At 34.0% G+C, this 27,669-nt stretch overlaps 2 protein-coding genes and 1 long non-coding RNA gene across 6 annotated transcripts; all 3 read left to right on the forward strand.

The window, feature by feature from the left end:
* The first annotated feature begins 8,259 nt into the window (after positions 1-8,259).
* Positions 8,260-12,339, forward strand: LOC7463451 (glycerol-3-phosphate dehydrogenase SDP6, mitochondrial). Its single transcript, XM_002315285.4, has 7 exons — positions 8,260-8,758; positions 8,959-9,432; positions 9,968-10,299; positions 10,722-10,882; positions 11,157-11,415; positions 11,595-11,893; positions 11,975-12,339. The coding sequence occupies exons 1-6, from the start codon at positions 8,386-8,388 to the stop codon at positions 11,889-11,891; spliced, it is 1,896 nt and encodes a 631-aa protein (XP_002315321.3). The 5' UTR covers positions 8,260-8,385; the 3' UTR covers positions 11,892-11,893; positions 11,975-12,339.
* A 1,797-nt stretch (positions 12,340-14,136) lies between these two features.
* Positions 14,137-16,323, forward strand: LOC18102761 (uncharacterized). 2 transcript variants are annotated; one of them, XR_008060334.1, is made up of 2 exons: positions 14,137-14,302; positions 14,411-16,323. It is a non-coding gene; the product is annotated as an uncharacterized LOC18102761 (long non-coding RNA). The 2 variants fall into 2 exon arrangements; XR_008060335.1 differs by having other exon boundaries at positions 14,650-16,323.
* A 3,023-nt stretch (positions 16,324-19,346) lies between these two features.
* On the forward strand, positions 19,347-27,570 carry LOC7468436 (kinesin-like protein KIN-UC). Of its 3 annotated transcripts, XM_052456214.1 has the most exons (23): positions 19,405-19,513; positions 19,654-19,878; positions 20,126-20,226; positions 20,368-20,490; positions 20,630-20,815; positions 21,226-21,447; positions 21,571-21,733; positions 21,907-22,056; positions 22,437-22,525; positions 22,596-22,808; positions 22,995-23,129; positions 23,637-23,819; positions 24,137-24,316; positions 24,555-24,734; positions 25,079-25,198; positions 25,339-25,467; positions 25,542-25,680; positions 25,782-25,874; positions 25,958-26,083; positions 26,231-26,356; positions 26,573-26,716; positions 26,796-26,924; positions 27,245-27,570. In XM_052456214.1, exons 5-23 carry the CDS (start codon positions 20,660-20,662, stop codon positions 27,397-27,399), a joined length of 2,832 nt encoding a protein of 943 aa, XP_052312174.1. In that variant the 5' UTR covers positions 19,405-19,513; positions 19,654-19,878; positions 20,126-20,226; positions 20,368-20,490; positions 20,630-20,659; the 3' UTR covers positions 27,400-27,570. The 3 variants fall into 3 exon arrangements, with proteins under 3 accessions (XP_024465268.2, XP_024465269.2, XP_052312174.1); XM_024609500.2 differs by having other exon boundaries at positions 19,347-19,878; XM_024609501.2 differs by having other exon boundaries at positions 19,348-19,878; positions 23,640-23,819.
* The last annotated feature ends 99 nt before the right edge of the window (positions 27,571-27,669 follow it).

Consider the following 27,669-nt stretch of genomic DNA (forward strand, 5'->3'; position numbering starts at 1 on the left):
AAACACTTTCCGGAAGTTGTGAAAAATTTAAAAATATCATATTATTTGCTGATTATATCAAATTTGGTCCTCAAACTTTTGATTGCTATATATATTTTGTTTTGAATATTTATTTTTTAATTTTATCTCTTAAAATTTAATTTTTATATTAACTTTGGTCTTCATTTTTATAATTGTTATTTACTTTTTCTTTATCATTTTTTTATTGAAATTTTTTATATATCAAATTTGGTCCTTATTCTTTTAATTGTTACATATTTTATTTGAAATAATTTATGAAATGTTAATTATTATTATTTTAATTTCTTCATCTTTCATTTTTTTTTATTTTTTAGATTTGATCTCTATTATTTTGATTATTATTATTTATTTTATTCGAGATAATTTATGAAATTATATTTTTTTTCAATTTCATTCTCATTCAACTTTTTAATTTGTAAGATTTGTTCCTCATTATTTTAATAAACTTGAGAAAAATAAAACATTAATAAGTTATTTTTCAGCTCATTTTCCATGACATAATCAAACACTAGAAAGTGTTTTCCAACTTATTTTCCATGACATAACCAAACACTGGAAAGTGTTTTCCAACTTATTTTTCATTACACTACCAAACATCAGAAAATAATTCACTTTTTCGGAATTCATTTTTCAAAAAATAAACTACTCTCCAACAAACAAACGGGGTCTAAGATACCTTATGCTCCGCTTTGTTAACGTCATGCACTGCATTAACATCACATGTACTTGAAGAAGTTTTTTTTTTTTTTCTAAACAATTGTTTGGTTAACTAAATAATTTATGTATTTTATATTGAATTTTGTATATAGTTCATACCTTGAGTTTAGTGTCTTGAAATTGAGAATGAACTTATTTTTTATTAAAATTTAATTTTTTTTAAAAAAATAATATTTTTTATTATTTTAGTGTATTGATATTAAAAATAAATTTTGAAAATTTTGAAAATATTATTTTAATATATTTTTCAATAAAAATCAATTTAAAAATAAAATCTTTAACGCACTCCCAAATAAACCCTGCTAAAAACAACCCATGTCTTATTTATTTTACTTGCAAAACTCCATCTAACAATATTTTTAACAAGACATATTTTTGTAAACATATTTTTTTGAAATTTCAACTAAAATTATTTTTAAAAAATATATTTTTTAAAAAACCGTGACAGTAAAAGTTATCACAACACCTAAGAGGCTATTGCATACTTATTTAGAGTTGTACTAAATGATATTTTTTAAAAGTATTTTTTTAAAAAAATATATATAGTAAAATATTTTTTCCATATTGTTTTTTTATGACATTAAAATATTTAAATCATTCAAGATTATTAAAAATTATTAATTTAATATTTTTTTAAACGAAATATATTTTTAAAACATATAAAAATACAATTTTAAATGTAATCGCCAGCTGGTGGTGTAAACGGTACGTGGTTTAATGGTCGCCAAGGAAGTCATTTAATGGTACGTGGTTTAATGGTGGCAAAAAGGAAGCATCAATCAAGTGGTTTACACTTTGCAGAAATGGATATCAGGAAAAAAAAAAATTGCTCTCTTGCTTTCCAAGATTCTAAAAAATGCAATACTAAGTCTATTGATGGGTAGCATAAACTTAATTTTTTTTTTCTTTTATAAATATCATGGAGAATCAATTTCTGGATCTGATTGCCCTAAACTTCGCTGAGAGTGTATTCTTGATTAAAACTGTTTATGTGCATGGAAGGTCAATTTGTCACAAATAATCATTGAAACATGGGTTATTTTATTATTTATTTATTTATTTCAATCCCTAAATTATATGATTTTTTATTGACATATTTCCTATCACATTTCATCTATTAAATAATATACGAGTCTCACATGTTTTATTATAATATCAAACTACCATGAAATTAACTCTTTATGTTTTTTATGACTTTTTTATATTTTTTTAAAGAAAACATGTAATTCGCATGAGACATTTAACAATTAAATTAGATAAAATATAATAGAAGGGGTTGTCGATTAAAACAATTTATACTTGAATTCGAAAAAAGAAAAAAAAATAATTCAAAGGGTGTTTTATACGATTTAATCTAAAAGTTTTTAAATGGATACATTTTCTAGTGACACGTCAAGGATGCACACAAAATGTTTAAAACATGATCATATAATCCATCAAACACACGCACCGTGATTAAAATATCACTGGATGTGCTCATCATCAATGTCAATCAGATAAGCCATCTTTGTTTATTGTTTTACTTGAGGTTTGATTAGTTGACTGGGATTGTTGCACGATCCTTCTGCCAAACAGGTCCTTATCTCCTTCATGACCACGGTTGCCACGAAAAGTTCCGTTTTGACCCGATCACTTTTTCCAAGAAACCAGGGACCAGCACAGGCACAGCACGTAGGAAAAAGGTTGCCAGCATCACGGAATAACGCTGCCACGAGGCGTGAACAGGTGCGTTCTCTCATTCAATTGTGAGTGGCGAGTCACGAGCTTCTTTTCGCTCTTTTTATCCGCTCCTTCCTTCTCTTTTTTACGGGGAGGGTGCACCCACATCCTGATCTCTGAAGACGAAAGTATTCAATTTTACCAAATGCCCTTCTCGTATTTTTTTTATTCCATGCTTCAGCAATTTTGAATTTTTGATACATAATTCGAGGAAATGGCTGAGATCTATAGCAACGGGTGATGCTCGTTTTTCTTGTTTGTTCCATGTCATTTTTTATTTTTATTTTGGGTGCAAGTGTCAAGTTAGAAACTGGCTCTCGAGCTCACAGAAATTCATAAATTATTAAAAAAAAAAAACTCAAAACTAGGACCTTCATGTCCTTATTTTATTAAGATAATACTGCAACAAGTTTCTATTAGACTCTCCTTTCGTGGAGCTGATCTTCTCGAGTGACAAGTTTTTAACTCCGGTGTAGTACTAATACATTTACATCTATACTTTTTTTTTTTATTTCTATGTCACCCAAACGAAAGCTTGTAATTCTAGTACATGATTACAAAACCTGATTTGAGGTCCACAGTTAACTTTTTAAAAGAAATTAAAATGATATCATGGTATTCTGATAATAGTTTTTTTTTTTAAATAATCCATGGGTTCAAGGGTTGAGTTTTGACATGGTCAGTGCATAGACGAGCAGTTTAACAGGTTAACTCAGGTTTTTAACTGGATTTTGATACCAATATTTTCTTAAAAAAAAAAGGTTTGGGAGTTGAATTCTGATTTGGTCAGTTTCGAGTCGAGTGATTTAATGAGTCAACTCGAGTTTTTAACTAGATCAATCAAGTTTTTTTTTTTTTTTTATCGAACTAGACCTAAATGTTGATGGCTCGGAAATAATTAAAGAAAGAAAACATCTCTTGATATATCTTAAAATTGATTTAGAGAGAGTCGTGAATTGGCAATTTCAAGAATTCCAGACTGCTGATAACATTCAAAATGACAATGCAAGGAGTAACCGAAAACACATGCATTAATTGGGAAATTAAATAAAAAGAATAGAAATAGATTTAAAAAAATGAAAAACAAGGCTAAACTCGTAATTCACCTGCATTAGGAAATGGTTATTTGCACACTCTTATTATTATTTCCTTGCTTAAATGACTACGGTGCCATTATTTTTACAAGTGATTTATTATAGAGTTCCAATTAAACACCCATCCAACCGAAAAAATTCAATTCAGTTGATACCATTAAACCCACGCGAGACATAACATTGATTAATTTTAAAAACTCTTTTTTAGTTATTTTTCAGAAAAAATATCATTTTATTTTTTAAAATAAACCAAAACGTTATTGTTTTGAGACCTTCATCCTGAGCATTGGCCTAGTTTGATAACCATGCCACGTACCTCAAACCTCCACTCATCACCTCAACCTCGATTTTGAAGACATGCAACTCGCTGAATGAGCTCATTGAGAGAATTCAATTTTTTTTTCTGGGTCTATCTATACACTGGTTTTTCCGGTGGAAAGATAAGGCTTCACTTGATTTTACGGTGCGTTTTGTGTTTAGTTTTTGGCACAAATTTAAAAGTATTTAGTTAATTAATATACATGATAGTTTTGCATTTTAGTACCGAAAACTCTCTTTTAAAAATCTTGATGAAAAAAAAATTAATAATTTGTTAAAAAAAATAATATTTTCAAATTATAATCATAAAAACTACCACAATACAAAACACATACAAATTACTTGTTTGGTGTTGAGGTTGCACATGCAATGCAACCTTGTTTTTTCAATTAAAAGCATTAAAATAATGATTTTCACCAGGAAACATAGGTTACACTGCATAATGCAACCTCGTTTTTAAATGGAACTTAAGTGGTATTGTCATGGTTTGCTATTGCGGTCACTTCTAGGTTCAAAACTTTGTTGGGAGTTGGGACCTAATCTTCAACATGTGCTATTTAACATAAAACATTAACATACTTTAAATAAATTATGAGTGGATGAAAAGTTGATTTCAAATAACCTTTGACTAACATCTTTTGGTGAAACCAAAACCGTTTAAAGAACTCTATCCCACATTGAAATAAAACAAAACTTACATGTTATTCATATAATTGATAGTTTAAGAGTTGAGATTGGACCCAAAAAGAACCCAGGTTTTTAAATGGTAGATGACCTATGTAAAATGAGTTTTAAGCTTAAACTCACGTGCGTGCCAGCCCATCTCAAGCATGAGCATGGTTTTGGGTATGGGTACATTGTAAAAGAATTTTTTGATTCTTAAAAGAATTTTTTGTCAACTTAGATTCGGGTTTGGATTTAGTCCATGAAGAATTATTTTTTTCTAATCCACACCACTGTTTCATCCAACCGATGAAATGAAGGATTTGATTAGTTTTTCCTGTATGTTTTCAACATAACTTTGACAGGTTTTTTCAACTCAAAAGATATTTGTTTTATGATCATAATGTTTGAGTTTTACCATGGATTTATGATGGTCAACCAAAAGTCGATAATGTGAAACTAATTCTAGTTAATACTACGATTAATTCTTGAACTTTTTAACTTTTGAGATAAAGCGTAAAAATAAGGTGGAAGAAGAGTTCAAAATAATATTTTTATCCATTTTACATTCTATTTCTCACCTCAGTTTTTAGTGTTTTTTCCTCATTTTTTAATCTTCTGTATCCTTTCGATATCTAAAGCTTAAATTCATTTGATTTAGGGGTTATCAAGTGCATCCACCTTGGTTCAAATTTTTTTTTTAGATGTGCTTCTAAACTAAGATGTTGTTGTTAGGATATTGAAAGACTTATTGCAAACAACATTTGAATAAAAAAAAGGAGCAATAAAGTTCTAAAGATAAATAATTCACCATTGATAACAAAAAAAGCTTCATTATTTAAAGTGTTTCAACAAGTAAATACATTTATTTATTTTATTTTAAACATGGATATATTGTTTAATTAGTATGCATGCTAAAACTTTATTTTGATATCAATTGTAAATTGATTTATACTTATTATGCTTTATGGAATCTTTATATATATTTACACACACACAATTACAACAAAAACTAAAAGGCATCGACCTTTTTACCGTGCATAAAATACTATTCACTCTCTCACAATTCACTGTGGATTGGAGCGTTGTATTTTTAATAATTTTCACTTTGATTCTCAAACTTTTATTTTACGTGATTTGATCATTTTGAGCTCAAATTAGCTCTCAATTGCATATTTGTGTTATGAGGGAGGGTTGAATTGAAAGTTAAGGGATTGAAGTGAGAGTCTTGGGTATCATGGGGGGCGGGTTGAAAGTTTCATTAAAACATTCATTTTAATCCTTCATATTTTTATATATTAGGTGATTAGTTTCTTAAATTTGAAGACAATACATTTTGGAACCTAATTTCATTTTCCTTTTTTTTTAGTCATTTTATGTTGAGATTAGATAGAGAGAGTCGCTAGATTCTGATCTAGAGAGAGAAAGTGACCGTTGGGGAAGGTTTTGGTCACCAAAATACTTGATTTTTGTGTCAAACGGTTCCATATGATGAGGGGGTATGTTTAAGTGTTTGTTTACCTTGAAAACACCTAAAATAACAAATATGAGCTTGAAAATTTTTGTTTCTAGGTGGATTTCAGTTTTTGTGGCTATTTGTTGGCTTTTTGGTGGCCATGAATTGGTTTAACAAGGTCTCTATGATGTTTTTCTAGGTGTTTTGGGTTATAAATGGGTTGAAAATAGGATTTTTGGTGGAAAAAACAAAGGACCCTGTTTTTTTACCACCACAGTGACCGGATTTTGGGTTTCCCAAGCGACATGTCATTCTTTTTAAATAATCATCCACCCCATTAAACTGTTTTTTTTTTAAATAAAGGCCTACTTTTGGGCATGACCTTGCAGGCTAGCACGCGAGCTATTGCTTTATTGGGCCAAGCGTTGGGCTTGGCTTACCAGACCCAAAAGCACCTGACGTGCTTCTTCTTCTTTTTTTTTTTCCAGTTTTTTAAAATAATGCATTATTTGTGTATATTTTTTCAAATAAATTTTAGGTTTATGTGTTTAATTAGATTGTTATTATTTTTAAATGATATTGGATGTGTTTAATTTATAGAGATGTGGGTATGATTCATCAATGTTTTTTTTTTAAATTTTATATAAATTAAATTTGCTTTTTTATATTGATTTTTTATAAGATTTTTTACATGTGCAACCTTATATTTTTTTAAAAAATTATTGTTCAATAAATTTTACGTGTCGTATATGTCAGTTTCTATAACAAATTTTATATGTTTTTCTATTACAATTTATTTATTGAGAAATTCATTAAATGTAACAGGTAAATTACTTGTATTGCGATGTTAGATATCATGATTTTTATTTTTTGCTTGGTTTTCTCAATTTCATTTTTGTTTATTGTTGATGAATTGTTTTTCATTGCTTTACATAATGATTATTGGGTTGTTTAATTAGATGCTTGTATGAGTTTTTTGATTTACATATATGAGTTTTTTTCTCATGTGTAAAAAAACACGTTAAATAATTTTGTATATTTATTTTTTTATTATGTTTTGATGTTTAGGATTTGATACTTATTCTTATGATTTTTTATTTTTTCCTCGAATCTTTTACAAAAATTCCTTTGTTTTTAGTTTCACTTTTCAATCAAAGTTTATAGTGTATTGTTTTTTTTGTTTTTGTTCTTTTTATTTTCATCATTTTGTTAATGTTTTTATTCTTTTCCATTTAAATCTAAATCTAAAATTTGTTGTTGCCTTTTGATTTATTTTTATTGCTACTTTAACATTCATTATTTTTATTATATTTTTTTATTTTGGATTTTTTGTGTGTTATTTTTTATTCTAACCCTCACGATTTTTCTATATATAGTGCTTTCGGTCTTACAACTCTGGTCATGGTTTAAAAAGTTAACATCAATTGACTTACTTTTTTTATATTCATATTTTTTTTATTTTTCTATGAAATTATCATATTTTCATTTAATTTATACTTTGTTAATAAATAAAATCACTGAGATGTTTTTGGAATGTTGTGAATATATATTTCCATAATATTGGTAAGCATTCATCTTTTGCATTGAATCGTTTTTTTTTTGTTGTCGATATCTTATTTTCTAATAATATTATTAAATTAACAAAGTTTATTAAACTCATTTGAGTTAGTTATACGAGTATTATATATATATATATATATATATATATATATATATATATATATATATTTTTATCTTTTTTAAAAGTATTTAATTTTTTCAATATTTTTTACAAAAGTTAGCTTGAAACACGGGCATCTAAGAGCAACTCGAAGGGGTGTGCTAAATGAAAAGCAAAAAATAAAATAAAATAAATATTATTTTGGCTTTTTCATATTTGTTTTACATGCTCCAAAGAAAATGTGCTAAACAAAATGTCAAAATACTTTTTTTTTTCTATCAATGTTATTTCAACATATCTCTCAAAAAAACCAAAACCAATAAAATAAGGCCAATAAAAAAATAAACCAATTAAATATAATCATATAAAAAAAAAAACTTCAAATTTACAAAGAAAAAAATATAAAGTATTTATTTCTTACACTCCAACAAAATTAACCTTTTCAATAACTTTATTTTATTGAAATATATATAATAAAATAAAAAATACTATTTAAAATACTATTTTATCAATTTAACTCTAAAAAATAGCATTCTCCATCGGATAGTCAGAGAAAAAATAGAACATTTCCAAACAAAAACAAAATAAAAGTGGTATTTCAGTAATATCACCAATCCCCATGATGCCACCATGATCAATTCCCAACGCAACCTTCGCTGCTTCCCATAACAGAAAGAAGGAACTATTCCACCATACTCTTTCTCTCTCACCGTCGTTCCTTCCGCTTCCTTCTCACCATGTCCTCTGCCGCTCGTCTACGCCGCGTATGCGCTGCTGCTCTGGCCACCGCTACTGTCGCCTCTGTTGGCGGCTCCATCATCCTATCTCCAAACCTCTCCTCCAACGACCGCGGCTCTGGAACCGTGCTCGAAGCCGTGAGGAGCAAAATCAATGATCCGTACGCTAACGTTCCGTCGCGAGCAGTTCAAGAGTCAGCTTTGATCGGAGCTAGTCAAGCCAATCCTCTTGACATTCTCGTCGTCGGTGGTGGCGCCACCGGATGCGGTGTCGCTTTCGATGCCGTGACCCGTGGACTTCGTGTTGGCCTTGTTGAACGCGAAGATTTCTCTTCCGGCACATCTTCAAGGTCCACTAAGCTAATTCATGGCGGTAATAAGATTCTCTATTCATTTATTTGCTTATAATTTAATTTATTGGAATTAATTCATATTTTTATTTGAATTTTCATGTTTTTGTGTATTATTTCGTGTAATTTTATTTTTATATGCTCGATTGATTTCTTGTGAATATACTATTATTTTTCTATTTAGCTATTGTTATTTTTTTTTTCACTTGATTGTTTTGTTCAGGAGTTCGTTACTTGGAGAAAGCTGTATTTAATCTTGACTATGGGCAATTGAAGCTAGTCTTCCATGCGCTCGAGGAGCGCAAACAGGTTATCGAGAATGCACCTCACCTGTGCCATGCTCTGCCATGTATGACGCCATGTTTTGATTGGTTTGAGGTGGTGTATTACTGGGCTGGCTTGAAAATGTATGATTTGGTCGCTGGAGCGCGGTTGTTACATTTTTCTAGATATTATTCTGCAAAAGAGTCCATTGAGTTGTTCCCTACTCTTGCGAAGAAGGGAAATGATAGGAATCTGAGGGGCACTGTGGTGTATTATGATGGTCAGATGAATGATTCACGAGTCAATGTTGGTTTGGCCTGTAGTGCTGCGTTGGCTGGAGCGGCAGTGCTCAACCACGCGGAAGTCATTTCATTTCTGAAAGATGAGGCTACCGGGCGAATAATTGGTGCCCGGATTCGGGACAATTTTTCAGGTATGACAAGCATCCTTTTAATGCACTTGTATTAGCTGGGCAATTTCACCCTGTTTTTATCATTTCAAGATGAATTATGCAATTGCTGTCTAATTATTCCTCTTTCCCACCATCTTAACTCAATGAACTGCAATGAGTTTACACAGATTATAATGGAAATATTATGAGATTGAAGATGTGTTGAATGCCTGCAGATTACTAGCTTTGATGTGCCAACTTGCGGGCACCTTAGTAAGCATTTGACTGACAACCATGTCAACATTGTAATTCTTAATTGACTGACTGATCCTCCTTCAAATATTGGTGCATGGAAATCACCTGTGTGCCAACTATCTCTAACTAGCCCCGCCATATGTTTCACCTTCTAAATACTTAGGAGATAGAACATACCCAAGCATACAATTTCTATTTGCTTGCACACTTGTGCATTTTCTCACCTGTTTTTCTTGCTTCAAGTCGACCAAGTTTATATATTGACAGAGCAACCACATTGACATTATGTTATTGATTAATATTTCCTATCATACTATACCAGGCAAAGAGTTTGAAACCTATGCAAAAGTTGTTGTAAACGCGGCTGGGCCATTTTGTGACTCTGTAAGGAAATTAGCTGACAAAGAGGCAACAAGTATGATCTGTCCTAGCAGTGGTGTGCATATCGTTCTTCCTGATTATTACTCTCCTGATGGAATGGGCTTGATTGTTCCCAAAACAAAGGATGGTCGTGTTGTTTTCATGCTGCCATGGTTGGGAAGAACTGTCGCTGGCACAACAGATTCCAACACTGTTATCACTCCACTTCCAGAACCACACGAGGATGAGATTCAGTTTATACTTGATGCGATCTCTGATTACCTTAGTGTTAAGGTATGTGATTTCACTAATAAGCTCAACTATTTTGCATGCCATTGGACCTGGAACTAATTAATCTAGTTGCACATTTGCTAACCTTTATCAAGTGAGGATATGTCCTAGATGGTCAAACCAGCTACTTGACTTGCTTTGGGTCATGCTCAGTAGTGAGGCCCGGCAGTTTTGACAACTGTGGCCTTTGCTCTAGAATAAACTTTGGCAAAGTGCAGGTTTTGATAGATTAATAAATTGGATGGCAGAGATTATTGTTGCTAAGTTTGCATGGGGTTAGGTTTTAACCTTAATGGAGAAGCCTATATAAATTCGAAGGGTATGTAAATGTAGTGCTGAGTCTAGTCCTCGTCTTTGTGTGTGTGTGTGTGTGTGTGTGTGTTAAGATTTCTTTTGGATATTTTAGTAAAAGTGGATAAATATAGGTTCGGCGCACAGATGTTCTTTCAGCTTGGAGTGGCATTCGCCCACTGGCTGTTGATCCATCAGCAAAGAGCACCGAGAGCATCTCTAGAGATCATGTTGTATGCGAAGACTATCCAGGCTTGGTAACAATCACTGGTGGTAAATGGACCACTTACCGAAGGTAATTTTTTGTTTGTTTGATCAGAGCCTGGAAAGAATTATGAATGACTATGAGGGTTTTGTATTTTGTGATATCAATAGGTGGTATCTGATCTAGCAAATCTTTACCTGTTTACCACGTGGATCATTAACATCAGTATTATTTTAACAAAACATCTTGACGTGAATAACATCATCTATTATTAGCTGAGTTCTGTATTTTCACCATCCACCCACCCCCCTCTTTCATTTCTTTATTTGGCTCCAAATTCTGTGCTTACTAGAATTAGTTTCAGCATGGCTGAAGATGCTGTTGATGCAGCTGTTAAGTCTGGAAAGTTGAGTCCAAAAAATGGAAGTGTAACTCACAATCTGAGGCTGATGGGTGGAGATGGATGGGAACCTTCATATTTTACTGTTCTTGCTCAACAATATGTACGCATGAAGAGGACATATGGTGGAAAAGTTGTCCCTGCAATAATGGACACTGCTGCAGCTAAGCACTTATCTCATGCATATGGTACATTGGCAGAACGAGTAGCTGCTATAGCTCAGGTTGGTTGTATCTTTCAAGATTTAATATATGATGCATGCATGCATTGCCCTGGGCTTGTTGGTTATCCATGCCGTACTTTGAATTTACACATTTGTGCTGCTATAAAGTACTTGTTTTTAATGAAAATCCAGTTTTGGTTTTTATACTACCTTTAACAATTCACCTTCCTACAATTCAGAATGAAGGTCTGGGGAAGAGGCTTGCCCATGGATACCCTTTTATGGAAGCCGAGGTTGCTTATTGTGCCCGGAATGAGTACTGTGAATCAGCTGTTGATTTCATTGCTAGAAGATCACGGCTTGCTTTCTTGGACACTGATGCTGCTGGCCGGGCCTTGCCACGTGTCATCGAGATACTGGCTGCTGAACACAAGTGGGACAAGTCAAGGAAGGCACAAGAATTACGGAAGGCAAAAGAATTTTTGGAAACTTTTAAATCTTCAAAAAATGCTCATTTCCATGATGGGAAACACTGATAGTAAGTTCAAATCATTTTTTACTCTCTACTTCAGTCAATTCTTCTCGAATCTATAGTTACTCTGTTGTTTTTATGTTTTAGGGTCGCGACTCACCTGAGCTGGGTTTTAAGGAGCTCATTTTCTTTTGGTATACAAAGTAAGTTCGCCCCAACTTTCCTCGCCTACAGATAGACGAGGTTTTGATTTCTTTACTCCGCAGATTGCTACAGCACGTGGTTAAATATCTTACACGCATTCCGAAGGAGATTTGTTGCCTTTTAGCTTTTCACGCACAGTTATCTGCCGAAATAATGCCCGGCCTTCTTGAGCGGAAGTGTATTGAATGAAATTGGTAACGGTGACTATGTTTATAAGTGGTCGAAATTGGTGACCTGACTAATCAACAACCAGAAATGGGTATGCTTTTTATTTTTTTTAACGTGTAATAAATTTCCCGTTTCCAGTTTCTCTGCAGTGTTCTCTAAGTAATTACGAGAAGCATTTCCCCCCTGCCTTCGGGAACGTTTGGGAACGCGGCTGTGGCTGTGTTTTCAAAAAATTTAATTTTTTTTTTACTAAAATTTAATATGATTTTTATGTTTTGGATCGTTTTGATGTGCTGATGTCAAAAATAATTTTTAAAAAATAAAAAAACATCATTGATATGCATTTTGGTACGAAAAGTTATTTGAAAAGCACCCGCAACCACACTGACAAACACGCTTTTCCTCTCTCTGGAGCTGCCCCATGGGACTTTGAATAATGAGTCTAGGTTTTCTTTATTTGTTAAAATCACTTTTTTTTTAATCAGTGCCACTGTAGTATGATGCGCAAATAAATGAATTTTATTTTTTTAATTTTAGAGATGGGTACTATACAAATGTGAGTAGGTGTATTATAGAGTGTTCGTGAGCAATCTCTGTCCCTGCATTGGACCTTGATATATGACATGGGAGAAGATTGCTTCACTCGTGCTATTTGGTGCGTACATGATTTCTGTTCATCAACATTTGGTAGTGTCCTAAACTCCTCCCAGGGATTGGGATGTCACTTGTGAGAATGAACAAGCGCAACTAATTTCACAACAATTTAGCTAGCTAGCACCAATAATCCATCTAAAAATATTAGATGTTTTGAAGAAAAACTTCTCCAAATACGTTGATATACAAGGAAAAGTTAAAATAGCTCATAAGTTATGATAAGTGGATTTATTTTTCATGATATCATCATCAATCTAAATTTGAAAGGAAAGTACGAGAAAGAAAAGTTTCATGAAAAATCTAAATAAAGCGATCGTGAGGGAATTTAACAGACCAACAATCGGTCACTCGAGAATACCCTTACATCAGAAGAAGAAGAAGAAGAAGAAAGAAAGTCATTGTTAAAGCTGAGGGTAAAGCCCAGACCATTACGAACCCAACCCAAAACACACAAAATCTCAACGGCTAAGCTACCCCCAGACCAATCCCAGTCCATCTAAAATGGTAGCAGCACTCTCCTCTCATCACCACACCTTCTTCAGAAAACCCTCACTCTATCACCTCAACAAACCCCTCCGTTCCAAACGCATCACTTCCTCCTTAGAATTCAACATCACTTTCGCCCCTCCTAAACCGGAATTCCAAATTCACCGCCAACCTCCGAAACGACCCCGCTTCCCTCTCTCTCCCTCCATGCCAGCTCTTCATTCCCCGGATAATCCGAGGAGAAGATGGAAACCTCAAGCTCCATTCTCACCATCCGGAGCGTTCCCTCCACGCTCTCACCGATGCGAAAACACAACCAAAGAAAAAGATAGAGGAGGTGAGGAAGGGGAGTGGTGGAAATGCGAAGACCAAGCTGGAAGTGGAGCCTTGGCGTTCTAAGGCGGCGCGGAGGTTCTACAATGAGAATTTTAGAGACCAAGCACAGCGGTTAAGTAAAGTTCTCGCCGCTGCTGGAGGTAAATTGCTGTAAAAATCTCTACGTATATGTTTACTGCATACGTATTGTAATGTATTATTAATCCTGTAATTAGTGGCGAGGAGCAGTGAAGAGTTGATTTTTGAAGATGGTTCTGCATACAATACTCCACAGGTAATTATAATATGAATATATGAATTCTCTATTAATAAAATTAGTATTTTTATTAGAATTTGGAAGTTATTGCTTTGTTAATTTGTTGTGATGATGTTTAGACTCGAGTTGATCCTGGGAGGGATGTTATATATGTTAACTGAAATCGGCTTATTTGATGATTATTTTAAGAGTTGGGCAGGTACTTGTGTTATTGTTTATGATTTCTATTTGTTTTAGAGTCGGAAGTTATTAGTTACAATTGTTTTCTGTTTTGTAGGACTAGCGAAATCCAGGGCTACCTAAACCACGATTATTTACTGTTGGACGACTTGATGTTGCCACAAATGGGTTAATTATTGTGACCAATGATGGTATGATGATAACATTACGATTTGTGAATGTAATGAATTGGGATTTTCTGTTTGTTGTTTCAAAATTGAATGGATTGAGTAAGCAATTTATATGCTTTTCATTTTCAGGAGATTTTGCCTAAGAAATTGCTCTTCCTTCATCAAAATTATCGAGGGAGCAAGTTTTCATGTGATTTGTCCTCTATACCATCTGCAACTTTTAGGCGTAAAATTGTCCTAGAGAACAGATTTATCCATGAACGAAATTGCTTTTTAATCTTTTGTTAGAAGAGACTGGATGTGACTTGCTATGTATGTTTAGTAGCTGAGCATCCTCTGAATTTTAGTAGTTGCATGCGTGATTGCAGATATATTGCAACAATTGATGGTGCAGTAAGTAAGCGGTCTGCCATCAGTGAAGGAACAGTCATTGACAGTGTCCATTGCACCCCAGACTCCGTGGAGTTGTTACCACAACAACCAGATATATCAAGACCACGTCTTTGTATTATGGTGTGTATTTTATTTCTGTTCAGCCAGCTAGAATTATTTTCATAATTTATAGTACTGCATCCTTAAAGACATGTTATTATCACCTTTCCTACTGTGGATATAATTGTTTTCTCATACATGTGGAAATCTTTCTTTCGAAATTGACCTTCTTCATTGTCTTCGGAGTTTAAATATATATTCTCTGTTGTTCTGAATTCCAAATGGTGAAACAGTTTCATGCTTTTATAAGAAGTGCATAAATGATAATTATTTTTGGATTAAGATGAGATGGATTTGATAAAAAAGTCTTGTTTTTTGATACTTGCTGAGAAAAAAGAAAAAAAATGGGGCAGAAAAGCTCTTTATGCCAGTGTAATGGAAGAGTTTCTTATGATTGTGATGTAATGTCAATTATTTTTGCTGAGTGACCATTTTCTTTCAGTTCATACAACACCACGAGTTTCTTTCTGGTTTTGAGGTTTTGCTTTGTTTAATTAATTTCATCTCAGTTGATTACGACTCATAAGTGCATAAATGAAGGGAGGAACCATGAGATTCGAGAACTAGTAAAAAATGCTGGGCTTGAGTTTGGTTTTAGTTTTTGATGACACCCTTATAACATTGAGAGAAAAAAGAAAAAGAAAAAAACAGATACTGATACTGTATTATAAGCTCTTATTTTTGCATTATTTTAATAACTCAAGTTTGGGAAGCATGTTGACCTAAACCAAACTGAGCTAAAGACTCTGGGTTGGAAATGTTGAGAGCGGTTGCTGCACAATGGCAAGACTTTAACATTCTCTCCCTGGAAGTAAACTTCAAAATCAGATGGAACACAGCTTCAAGGTTTTAACTTTCAATAGAAGCCTATGCTTTTTGAAGACCATTGCGTTGTTGGGTGGCATGGTGATTTATGAATTGGACTGGCCTTTAAATTGCAGGGGTTGGTTTATACTACTGCCAGAAGAAGCAGGCGAGCTATGTTGGGGAAGCTCCATTGCTAGTATTAAAACAGAAATCCATCCGTTCAAATCTGGAAATTTCCTGGTTGCAAGGAGCACGTATCTGCATATGATGGAAATGTAAATGTGAGCGAAGAGCCTGCATGTGTTTTTTCATGAAATCAAAATATTCGCTTGTCATATAGATCAAAGGTATGGAGATTTCATGACCCATTTTGATTCCTTAGTTGAACTAACATTGTTACCACTGTATAGAGTTTTTAGCAGATGCCATCTATAAATACTTACTTTTAAGGCCAATCAGATGGATAAAAAGCAGCCTTACTTCTAAGACAGCTAAGGTAGGCGCAAATGTAGGCTGTCGGTCATCTAGTTGGGCATCCCGTGCTAGGTTTCATTCGTTAACACCGAAAGAGAAAGAGACAAGGCCCATCCTGCAACTCCTGTTGCAATTCTCCTGTGTCTATTCTTTTCAATAGTTCTACGTACAGCCTAGCCCGATGAGCTCGTGTGCTTGCATGTGCTCAACAATTGTAGGGTCTCGTTTCACATGCTATTGATCCGTGAATAAATTCTCCTGTTTCGATCTGTTGATTGATTACTTCCTGTTTTCATTCTTAAAAATATCATGGTTTTAACAAGGCTCGGCATCGTATTATGGTTTTGTAAGACTATGTAACTTGTCCTGAATAATAAAAAAAAGAGAGTGAAGGACCACGCACCGTAAGGTGTTGGCTGGATAGTGAGCGAGGGAGTTTGCTTTCCTAGTTCCAAGTTATCGTTTCACATTTGAGCTCAAGGAGAGACTGAAGGACTAATCTCTATACGCGATAAGCTAAAACCAATTCAAGTAGTCCTGGGAAATAGTCTAGGAATACCAAGAACGAAAAAAGAGTGGTTCGTAGCAAAAGGGATATTAGAAAATGGGCTGCATGCAGGGTTCCACCAACTTTTAACATTAAAAAAGTCGTGCAAGATTCAATGGGATCAATTAAAGTACAGGTAAGGAACCGAGGTCAAAGGTTTACAGCAATGCTCTAAAATTCATAAAGTTTGGATTTTCGTGCTCCCATGTTTATATTAGTTGAATCCCACAAAGGATTTTAAGAATTTGAAAAGGTTGCTTTCCACCACCCTTTCCAGCTTGCACCTGGTGTCGTACTTTCTTTTATGCCGACCAAAAGGGATAAAACAAAACACACAGGAAAGCAATAATAGAAGAAACTGTTGATTCATTTATTTTGACAGTTGCTTTTGGTCGTCGTTGTCAGCTATCTATTAAAATAGCACAAAAAGGCTTAGCTTCAACATTTGGAGCATGGAGAGATGGTTAAACTGGGCGGTGACAACGATTAAAAATCAACATAGAAAAGCCAAATTGAACCTTCCACGACAATGATTTGATCACATTTAATGACAGCACAGTAAGGATAACAGAGTACTTAAATAAAATAATGCATAATTACTTAAATATAAAATTTAACCCATCTTGTACATTGACTCTTTAACATCTACGAAACTTTATTTAATTAGATTAAAATATAAAAGGAACAAAAACTTATTTTAAAGAATGAAAACAAACAAATAAAATAAATTTATTTATAGAACAATCATTTCTGTATCTTCAAAACATTATACCTTATGTTTTTATTGAGACTATTTGACATATCAAATACAATATTGCTTGAACTCTGAAATTCCACCTTAGATTAGATCTTTAAACTAAATTAATCACTACTAGTTTGGATTACTTTGAAGTGGTCAGCTTTTATAAAAATAACACAATACTAATCGGGCGGCATCTTATTGAAAGCTCAGATGCCTGAATATGACGAAGCAGAACAAGCTTTAGGCTGTGGGCTTGTAGCCAGGAGGCAGTAGCATTCATTATGTGGATCTGGCATTGATCACACAGATTACGGAAGAGTAAAATGGGTCAATAAATGATTACATTTATCATTATTTATCATTACAAAAGGAGGAAAATGCTTTCAGTCCAAGAATTTAGAGGAGGGTTTTGTGTGGTATTAATTGAGAGATCGAGTATTAGAGCTCAATCAGTGCCGACAACCTGGCATCAACAGTTCTTTCGAGTTATTTTTCGGTGCCATCCATCTTTGCTTTGTTGTCCTATATTGCTAAGAACTCACATCGTGTGTCCCACGCTGCAATGCAAGGACGGCAGGGAGGCCGCTGGTCGATGATCTGGGACGCAAAATGTTCTGCTGGACAAGACTCAAGAGTCATCTGCATGAACAAGAACTCGTACCTAAAATGACCATTTCAACTTATCATGATGGCTGAGATTTGTCTTGCTCGATTTGTTCCTCACAGACTTTAAAAAATTCAATACAAGGAACGAGTTTATCCTATTTGTGATCATGAAATTGCCATAAAAACTTTTTTGTGTGGGTGAAAAGAATTCACTCTGAAATGGGGGAAATGTCTCACTTACTATGATTATGGGGTGTTTAGGATAATTATAAAGAATATTTTTTTAAAAAATTTATTTATAATATCACACATTAAAATAATTAAAAAAAATTAATTAAAAAAATATTCAAAAATTAACGAAACTGTTGTTGAACCGCTACACTAAACATGTCTTTATCAACAACTTTTAGCCTTGTTTTTCATTATTATATTAACTATAATAATTCTCACATGAGATTCATAGGAATGAAATAAATACTGAAATTATAACAAATGACATAGATTTGTGGGGCATTAAAAACTTAACCTAAAAAGTAGCGTATTGGATATAAATATCCATTTAAAAAACAAACCACCAACTTTAGCATATCTAATTGTTAAAATAAATACAACATTAAATATATGCTATCTAAGAAAATATCAATTAATATATCTCACAATGAACTCTGAATGATGTAACTCAACTGGTCAGACTCTAAGTTTGCTTTTTAGAGGTTACCAGTTCGAGTTTCACAAACCTCAGGCCCACTAGAGGCTTACATGGTCGTTAACTTCAGGGCCAGTAAAATTAGTCGAGGTGCGCGCAAGCTGACCCATACACCCACATTGTTAATATATATATATATATATATATATATATATATATATATATATATATATATATATATATATATATATTACACCCAGGTGGAATCATGAATTAATTCAGTATTTTTTTTTATATAAAAAACAACCTTGTTACAGAGTTTTTTTTAAAATGAAATGATATTTTCCAGTAATCAAATTTTATTTAAAATAAAACATGACAAAAACAAAATTTTAGATCAACGTATTATTAGAATAACCCGCTGCAAGATAGATATGTGCTCTGTATGTGATTTTAGCTGAAACATAAAAAAAACAACCCATGATGGAAGGAGACAATCTAGATCATGGAAGAACAACCTTCACGTGTCAATTGTTTTCAGAAAAAGATCACAGATGATTGATGTGGCATTGATTGGGCAATAAAAACCAAAACTTCTGTAATGACAGGGCAGCCGTGCAGTAAGGTCACCATCGATTTTTGCTTTTTCTGAAATTCGGAAATCGTATATTATATCCACAACCTCTGTCTGAAGGCTACATCTAATTTAATCCCTTTCATTAGGCCCACTAATCCCAGATGCCAGAACCTAACGACGGAAGTTACACCAACGTCAAGTCGTCAACAACATTCAACACCACCACCACCACATCGCGCGGGAAGGAAACCAAACCATACACACACACAACACACGCTTCTCCCTCCCTCTCTCTCTCATCGTGCCGGCCTCAAACTTTTATTTTCCTCTCTCTCTAGAAGGTAAAAGAAAAAGAAAAAAACAATCTCCGAAAATATAGAAAACGGTTTCTTTCTTTCTTTAAATCCCTTATGCTCTCTAAAAAGATGGAAACGGTTTGCCTTTGAAATTCAAATAATAATAATGGCTTCTAATTCAACAGTGAGAGTCTCAAGCAGAGGAGCAGAGAGGCAACTGCTACAAACTCAAACTAATCCTCTCCATGGATCTTCTTCTTCGAGTTCCAGAAATGGAAATTCACAACAAAATAATAATAGTAATAGTAATAGCAGCCATTCTGCTGTTCGCTCTAAGGCTCCTCCTCCTCCTGCTGCTTCGAGACGCTCTGTTACTCCTTCCCGCTCTCACTCTTTCGACTTCGATAACGGTCTCTCTCTTTCTCCTTTTGTATCGTTTCTTTGCTTAATTTTGTTATTTAGGAAGAGAAAGAAAAATAAAAAACTGCATAGAAATCGATTTTTTTTTTAATTCTAGATATTTGATTAATTATATCAAGTTAGCTATTTTTCTTTTAAAATAAAGAAGTTAAATTAGCACGAATATTTGTTTTCTCTAGAAATGTCAATGATTATAATAGTTATTTTTTTTTTCTTTTTGTGTGTGGCTAATGACAGATCATGGAAGAGTGAGAGTAGCTGTTAGGTCACGGCCAAGGAATGCAGAAGAACTCATTTTAGACGCTGATTTTAACGATTGCGTTGAATTATTTCCCGAGGTCAACTTTTTTTCCTTTCTTTTTCCTTATGTTTTACGTGCTGAAATCAGAACTCATATGTGTGTTATGTTTTATGTCTATGATTAACTTGTTTTTATTTTATTTATTTTTGAAATCAGAACTCATATGTGTGTTATGCAGCTGAAGAGGTTGAAATTGAAGAAAAACAATTGGAGTTCTGAATCCTATAGATTCGACGAGGTTTTAACAGAAACTGCTTCTCAAAAAAGAGTTTACGAAGTCGTTGCAAAGCCTGTTGTACAGGTAATTAACTCACATTGATTAGAGTATCTATGTTTACTGTGTATGCGCGCAAATTGGTTTTGGAAGAAATTGAAGTGATTGTATGGTTTGGATGGCATGTTGATCATAGACTGGAAATTTTTTGATATACTTTTTGCAGAGTGTATTGAGTGGGTATAATGGGACGGTTATGGCTTACGGTCAAACAGGTACTGGAAAAACTTATACGGTTGGAAAACTAGGTAAAGATGATGCGTCGGAGCGTGGTATTATGGTTAGAGCTCTCGAGGACATACTTGCTAGTACAACACGTGGTTCTGATATTGTGGAGGTTTCCTATTTGCAGGTATTTAAATGTTTATCTTGCACTAGGCTTTACTGGTGTTTTATATGTGGATGTCAAGTTGTTAACCCATGTTTAATGAAGAAATGAGCATATGGGGACCTAGAACATTTTCATGTCTTGTTATATCAAGAGGTTGTTGTGATATTAAGACAGTAGCATGTGGAAACCTGTTCTGATTATTCAATTAAAGAAGTACTGCAATGGCATGGTCCCTCCCTGGTTTTAAGTTCCAATCATGTCATTTGATTGTATGCAATGAGAATGACTCTTTTAATTGATATTTATAGCTAAAACCAGTGCTTATTCCAGATCTTACTTTTGTTGTCAAGCTATAGTTGTGTGAAGGATATTCATGCTAGTTTTAAGATGGATGTTTTCTGTTTGATTCTCACTCCATGTTGCTGCTCCAGTTGTATATGGAGTCTATACAAGACTTGCTTGCACCAGAAAAGATTAATATCCCTATTAATGAGGACGCAAGGACTGGGGAAATATCATTGCCTGGTGCTTCAGTAGTCAAGGTTGAAGATCTTGATCATTTTTCAGAACTACTACAAATTGGTGAGGCAAACCGTCATGCAGCTAATACAAAGCAGAATACCGAATCTTCCCGAAGTCACGCAATTCTAATGGTGAGTGTTTTCCTGGTTTTTAGATTATCAGAGTCAATATAAATTCAAGTTTGTGTTCATGGTGTTTCTTGACTAGTGATGAAAACCTGAATTTTAAGCATCTGAGCCTTTTTGGTCTTGCAGGTTTATGTACGAAGATCCATAAATCAAAAGGCAGAAGATGAAACCACTTCACAAGAGAAGGATGTGAAAAGTAATTTATCTGGTGGCAATGGGATACCTAGAGTAAGGAAAAGCAAGTTGCTGATTGTGGATCTTGCTGGATCTGAAAGATTAGACAAATCTGGTATGCTGGTGATACTATCCAAGTCAAAGCTATCAATGTGTACATCTGTTTTGTTTGGCAGGGCCTCCGTTAGAATTTTTGTCAAGCATACATTTTAGGGTGTGACATGCTTCGTCATGTATTTATCATTGAGAAACTCCTATCAAATTTATTGTTTTTTCTTTGTGGTGTAGGTAGTGAAGGTCACTTGCTTGAAGAGGCTAAGTTTATCAATCTATCTCTTACTTCCCTTGGCAAATGCATAAATGCATTGGCTGAAAACAGTCCACATATACCAACAAGGGATTCTAAGCTAACCAGATTGTTGCGTGATTCATTTGGAGGTTGGTCCCAACAGCTTTTATTTTCTGCTCTTTTTTTCCCTCAATCCGTTTCTTCTCGTAACAAATTAAATTTCATGAAATTACAGTGTAAGTTTCTAGTTTCCCATTTTTTTACATATCAACATATAGTGTTATGATGTTTTTCCGAGGTCATGTATTGGTAGAAAGAGGTTGAGCATTACCTTACTATATTATTTGATCTCCCAAGGAGAACAGAGAACTTATTTTTGAAATATATTTAGTATTCTCCTATATGTTCTGCCGGTTCTGTTATTTTTTGGAAGTTGTATTGATGCCCAGGTAAACCTACCACAATCTGCTAGTATTTTGTTTTTGGATAAATTTCTTATGGAATTTCTTTATTACTTTCAATTAAACAGGCTCTGCAAGGACTTCACTGATAATAACAATTGGGCCATCTGGACAACATCATGCAGAGACTACTAGCACAATCATGTTTGGGCAACGGGTGAGTCCTATAGAGAATTAAATTGGATATTCAAGAATTCTATTGTGATTGTCATCTTATTCCTTTTCAGGCAATGAAAATAGTGAACATGGTGAAGCTTAAAGAAGAATTTGACTATGAAAGTTTATGTCGGAAGCTCGAGACTCAAGTAGATCATCTTACAGCAGAACTAGAAAGGGAAAAAAAATTGAGAGAGTGTGAAAAACTTGACTTGGAGAAACAGCTTAAACAATGTCAAGTCTCTTTTTCTGAATCAGAAAAGAATCTAGTCACAAGGTCCGAGGTAGTTGTCTGTCCTATTTTTGTGTATCATTTTTGTTTTGAACTAATGCCTAGGGCGGGTTTAGTTTCTCTTGGTTTGATCAACCAGCTTATTTTTCGTTTTATATGTAGTGATTACTGCTGCATCCAAGTGTTGATTTTATTGTATCTTATAATTTCCTAGCTAATATCTTCTATTGGCTTCCAGTTCCTACAGAAGGAAAATACTCGTCTAGAGGTGGAGATGCAAGACATCTTAAGTGAATTGGAGTCTCAAAAAGGTTGTAATGATTTAATGCGTGACAAGGTTTCTCAGCTAGAGATTAGCTTAAACAATAGTCAGGTATTTCCCTCTTCTACAGTCAAGTTATTGTCCTCGGCCTTTTCTTTTTCTTTTTGGTAATAAGTGTGGTTATGTGTAAAGATATTTGATGTCTATTCAACCGATGCTTTAGTTTTATACTTTTGTTATCCAACAAAAGTCAAACTTGTGATACCGTCCTTGTGCATCTATCATTCAATGATGACTCAACTTGTAATAAACTCTAACAACCTGATTTGTTCTTTCTATGATGATTCTGAATGCTGGGCTGATGACAGCTTTAGTTCACGTTTTTTTCCATGAACTCAAGTTAATTGTAAGAAAGTTTTGTTTCAAGTAAATAACATTATAAATGTATAACATCGGTAAATATCAAATTGGAATAGTTATCACATAAAAATTTGGTTCTAGACTAGAGTACCTATTTTATTTTGAATCAATCCAGTTACACCATTACCAGTTTATTTCCTTTTGAAATCTTTTTAACTACTTGAACATGAGTACCTATGCTGTTCTTTTGATTGTTAGCAGCAGCAGCAGCTTGAAAATTCTACATATCAGAAAATGCTTGCTGACACTACCCAGATGTATGAAAAGAAAATATCAGAGTTAATTAAGCAGTTAGAAAACGAGTGTGCTCGTTGTGAAAGAGCTGAAGAACGATTAAATTTGACGAAGAATCTTCTGGGTGATTACCAAAAATCAATTAAGGTCAGTTATTTATAGTTATGTATTCAATTGTCAGTTCTTAGCAGTTTATTTATTCAATGGAGTGGATTTCAATGTTTGATGCTGCATCTTCATAGCTTTCATATTAACAGTGTTCTGCAATTGGACAAATAAGTTTTGGGGATTGCATGTGGTTTTAATTCATGACATTGAAGATACTCTTCATGTATTTTGTTTTATTTTCTCATCTGCTTTCAATATAAATGCATACTCATTTTAAACTTTAAGAAGCAATTCATCTTACCTCAATGTTTATCAAAATGTGCACATAACCTCATGCTGTCTTTTGTTGCATGCAGCAACATGAATCGGAAGATTCTAAATATCAGAAGGTACTTGCAGACACCACTCAGATGTATGAGAAGAAAATAGCAGAATTAAATAAGCTACTAGGTGATGAGCGTAGTCATTTTGCAAGTGCTGAGGAACAGTTAGATTTGATGAAGAAGCTCCTCAGTGATTCTCAAAAATCAATTGAGGTTAGGAATTTATGTCTTAGTTCTACATTTTTCTGCTCCATCTCCATTTTTTGGTCTTAATCATCTATGTTATCTTATTGAAGACACAAAGGGAAAGTCTCTAATAAGATAAAGTGGATTATTATGTCAAACATCAATGAAGTTAAATTCAATGCACTTCCTTCAATTTTAGTCCTCCAGCCATGACAAAGTTCTATCATTACAAGGAAAACCTAATACTGTTTTCTTTTTCTTGTAGCAACATGAGGTGGAAAATTCTGTATATCAGAAAGCACTTGCAGACACCACCCAACTGTATGAGAAGAAAATAGCAGAGCTGATTAAGCAAGTAGAGGATGAGCATACCCGTTTGGAAGGAGCAGAAGAACAACTGGATCTGGCAAACAAGCTTCTAAGTGATCAACAACACTTGATGCAGGTTAACTTTGTCTCCGTTTTTAGTAGGATAAATGAAATTTTGACTTTTCAAATTGGCTTAATTCTCATGTTTTTTCCAGAGGTGCCCTGCAAGGCCGTTCTTCCAATTTCAAAGATTAAAGCTTAGATGTCTTTGTATAAGCAAAATGCCCACTATCATTGCTGTTTGAGTTTTCTTGTTGGGGCTTGGACACACCTCCTTAGTGCTGCAAGTTTCCCTTGTTTTTCATTCATTTTTTTTTTTTTTTTGCATTTCTCTGGGAATTGTGTATGCTAAACACCTTTCTACACCATCTTGGTCCTAACTTTCAGTTTCTTTTCTTTCTTTATTTTTATGATATACAGGACTTGAAAGAGACTGCTGAACTAAGGATGAAGTTGCAAAGAATATGTCAGGCACATGAAAGCGCTCAAACTGAACTTCAATCCTTGAAGTTGGAACACAAAAATCTTTCACGAGAGAAGGTGTGACTTTGAAATAGGATGGCTTGACTAAACTTTTTTATTTTTTTTATTTTCAATTAAATATGATTTGTTTAAATTGTGAGAACCCCCATTATGTGTTGTGATTTGATAAAATATTTTCACTAAATATGTGAGTGAAGGCAATACTAAGTGAAGAACTTCATGACATGAAGCAAGCACTTGCAGCTGAAGAGAAACAGAGGAAAAGTATTGAACATGAGCTGGATAAACTAAAGAAAAGTGCACCTGAAAGTGATAAAGATTTTGAGGTTGATTATATTATGCATTCTTTTATAACCTCCTATTTTTATTTTCATTTCATCTTATATTATAATCCTGTCAGGATAAGAAACCATTCGGGAAGGAAAATATTGGTAACGGATCTTCAACCTTTGGGAACCTGAAGGGTTTACACAAGTCGAACTCTTCAAAGGCTGCACTGTCTAGTCAAAGGGCAACCATTGCAAAGATTTGTGAAGAAGGTAAAATTTATGCCATACTAAGCCATTGGTCTATCTATTTATTTCTCTTGAGATCTAACATCTTGAGCTATCCTAACAAGTTCTCTTTTCAAAAATTTCAGTTGGGCTTAAAAAGATACTGCAATTATTAACATCTGAAGACTCTGATGTCCAAATCCATGCAGTGAAAGTGATTGCCAATCTGGCTGCCGAAGGTACTCCTCATTTTGCTTATTATTGACCATGTGAATATGTAGAAGCGTACTTCGAAAGATATTAAGCTTTTATGTGTTTCCAGATATTAATCAAGAAAAGATTGTGGAGGAAGGGGGCTTAGATGCACTGCTAATGCTGTTAAAATCATCTCAAAACACAACTGTGCTCAGAGTGGCTTCTGGGGCCATTGCCAATTTGGCAATGAATGGTAAACTTTGATCCTTCTATTGATAATCAAAGCTTCAAATTTGTTATTTTACTGGTTATAAGATGCCTTTTTAACAGATGAAACTGTCATTCCATAGTGACGACATCAAGGTAGCTAGTAATTTTAGTACTTTAAATCTTCATGCAGAACTGAATCAAGGGTTAATAATGAGCAAAGGTGGTGGACAGTTACTGGCTAAAACAGCATTTAAAACAGATGATCCACAAACTCTTAGAATGGTAGCTGGTGCACTAGCAAACTTATGTGGAAATGGTAAGCTGAAGGTGGTTTTGTAATGACCGCGTCCCCTTTCCTTACACTCAAGTATTCTGGTGCATGTTAAGCATGACATTGAAAACCAAATTCGTTTTCATCTTATCACAAATTGAATGTCTGATTTTTCCCCAAGTGTTTCATTAGAACCAGATATCATGGATCAAATGGAAGAGATTCTTGTAAACTGATGCAAAAATTTCTGCTGCATAATAGAGAGTTTACACATGATACTGAAAGAAGATGGAGGCATCAACGCACTTTTAGGAATGGCTAGATCCGGGAATAACGATGTCATTGCACAAGTTGCAAGGGGGATGGCTAATTTTGCAAAATGTGAATCCCGCGGAATTATTCAAGGTTTGTGGCCTGTGGTCTACGTGATTGTCAATCAGTCATCTTTACTTGTGTCGATTATGACAAACTATAGTTGCTGCAGGACATAGAAAAGGCCGTTCACTATTAATAGAAGACGGTGTCCTTGAATGGTTGGTTTCCTATTCTAACACGGCTTCAGCTTCAACACGGCGCCATGTTGAGCTCGCTCTGTGTCATTTGGCACAGAATGGTAAACTGCCCTTTGAATCAAGCATTTTCATTGAATAATTTGAGTTTTAAAACTACTAGTGAAAACTGGAAATGTGCCCGATTATTTTAGGGAAAAAAAGGGAAATTCTCAACATGGGCAGTGTCTCTGGCTCAGGTCTTTGTGCTAGAAAGAGGAGGATAGGTTTTATTCTATATAGATCAACCAAAATTAACTTCAAAACTTGCAAACGCATCTAGGGAATGCCATTTTGATAGCTACATCTCTACTCTGCAGTTACATATCTATTTTTATCTTCCAGATTTCTTATGACTAATAATCTGATCTGCTGCCTGTTGCAGACAACAATGACAGGGAATTCATTTCTTGTGGAGGGGTAAGAGAACTAGTCCGAATATCAGTTGAATCCAACAGAGAAGATATCCGCAACCTGGCAAAGAAGACACTAAAAATGAACCCGACTTTTCAAGCTGAGGTGAATCCAGAATGGCTGTGAGCTGCACAGAGCCAGCAACCTGAGTTTTGATCATAACAATGCTTTTTAATCCAACTTGACAAAATCATCAAGCAACATAGCTTCCTTTATTTATTAAGCGTATGAAAACTTGTACAAAAAAAAAAACTCCTCCGGATCATATAATTTAACACAGGAATTTTTTTGTCAGAATCCTTCTACGCGATGTTATTTCCTAGGAAGAGTTAATACAGTTGCGTTGGTCACCGCCCGTAAATAGTTTTGTACTTGGTGGTAACGTAAATAAATTAT

The sequence above is a fragment of the Populus trichocarpa genome, chromosome 10 (genome assembly GCF_000002775.5).
Source record: "Populus trichocarpa isolate Nisqually-1 chromosome 10, P.trichocarpa_v4.1, whole genome shotgun sequence".
NCBI classification, from domain to species: Eukaryota; Viridiplantae; Streptophyta; class Magnoliopsida; order Malpighiales; family Salicaceae; genus Populus; species Populus trichocarpa.

Bases quoted from the DNA above. Each gene is read 5' to 3' on its own strand.
- LOC7463451 (XM_002315285.4), top strand. From the start codon at position 8,386: ATGTCCTCTGCCGCTCGTCTACGCCGCGTATGCGCTGCTGCTCTGGCC. The intron at 8,759-8,958 runs GTAATAAGATTC...TGTTTTGTTCAG, and splicing joins CACTAAGCTAATTCATGGCG to GAGTTCGTTACTTGGAGAAA. The intron at 10,883-11,156 runs GTAATTTTTTGT...AATTAGTTTCAG, and splicing joins AAATGGACCACTTACCGAAG to CATGGCTGAAGATGCTGTTG.
- LOC7468436 (XM_024609500.2), top strand. From the start codon at position 19,635: ATGGCTTCTAATTCAACAGTGAGAGTCTCAAGCAGAGGAGCAGAGAGG. The intron at 25,875-25,957 runs GTACTCCTCATT...ATGTGTTTCCAG, and splicing joins TGCCAATCTGGCTGCCGAAG to ATATTAATCAAGAAAAGATT. The intron at 26,084-26,230 runs GTAAACTTTGAT...ATCTTCATGCAG, and splicing joins TGCCAATTTGGCAATGAATG to AACTGAATCAAGGGTTAATA.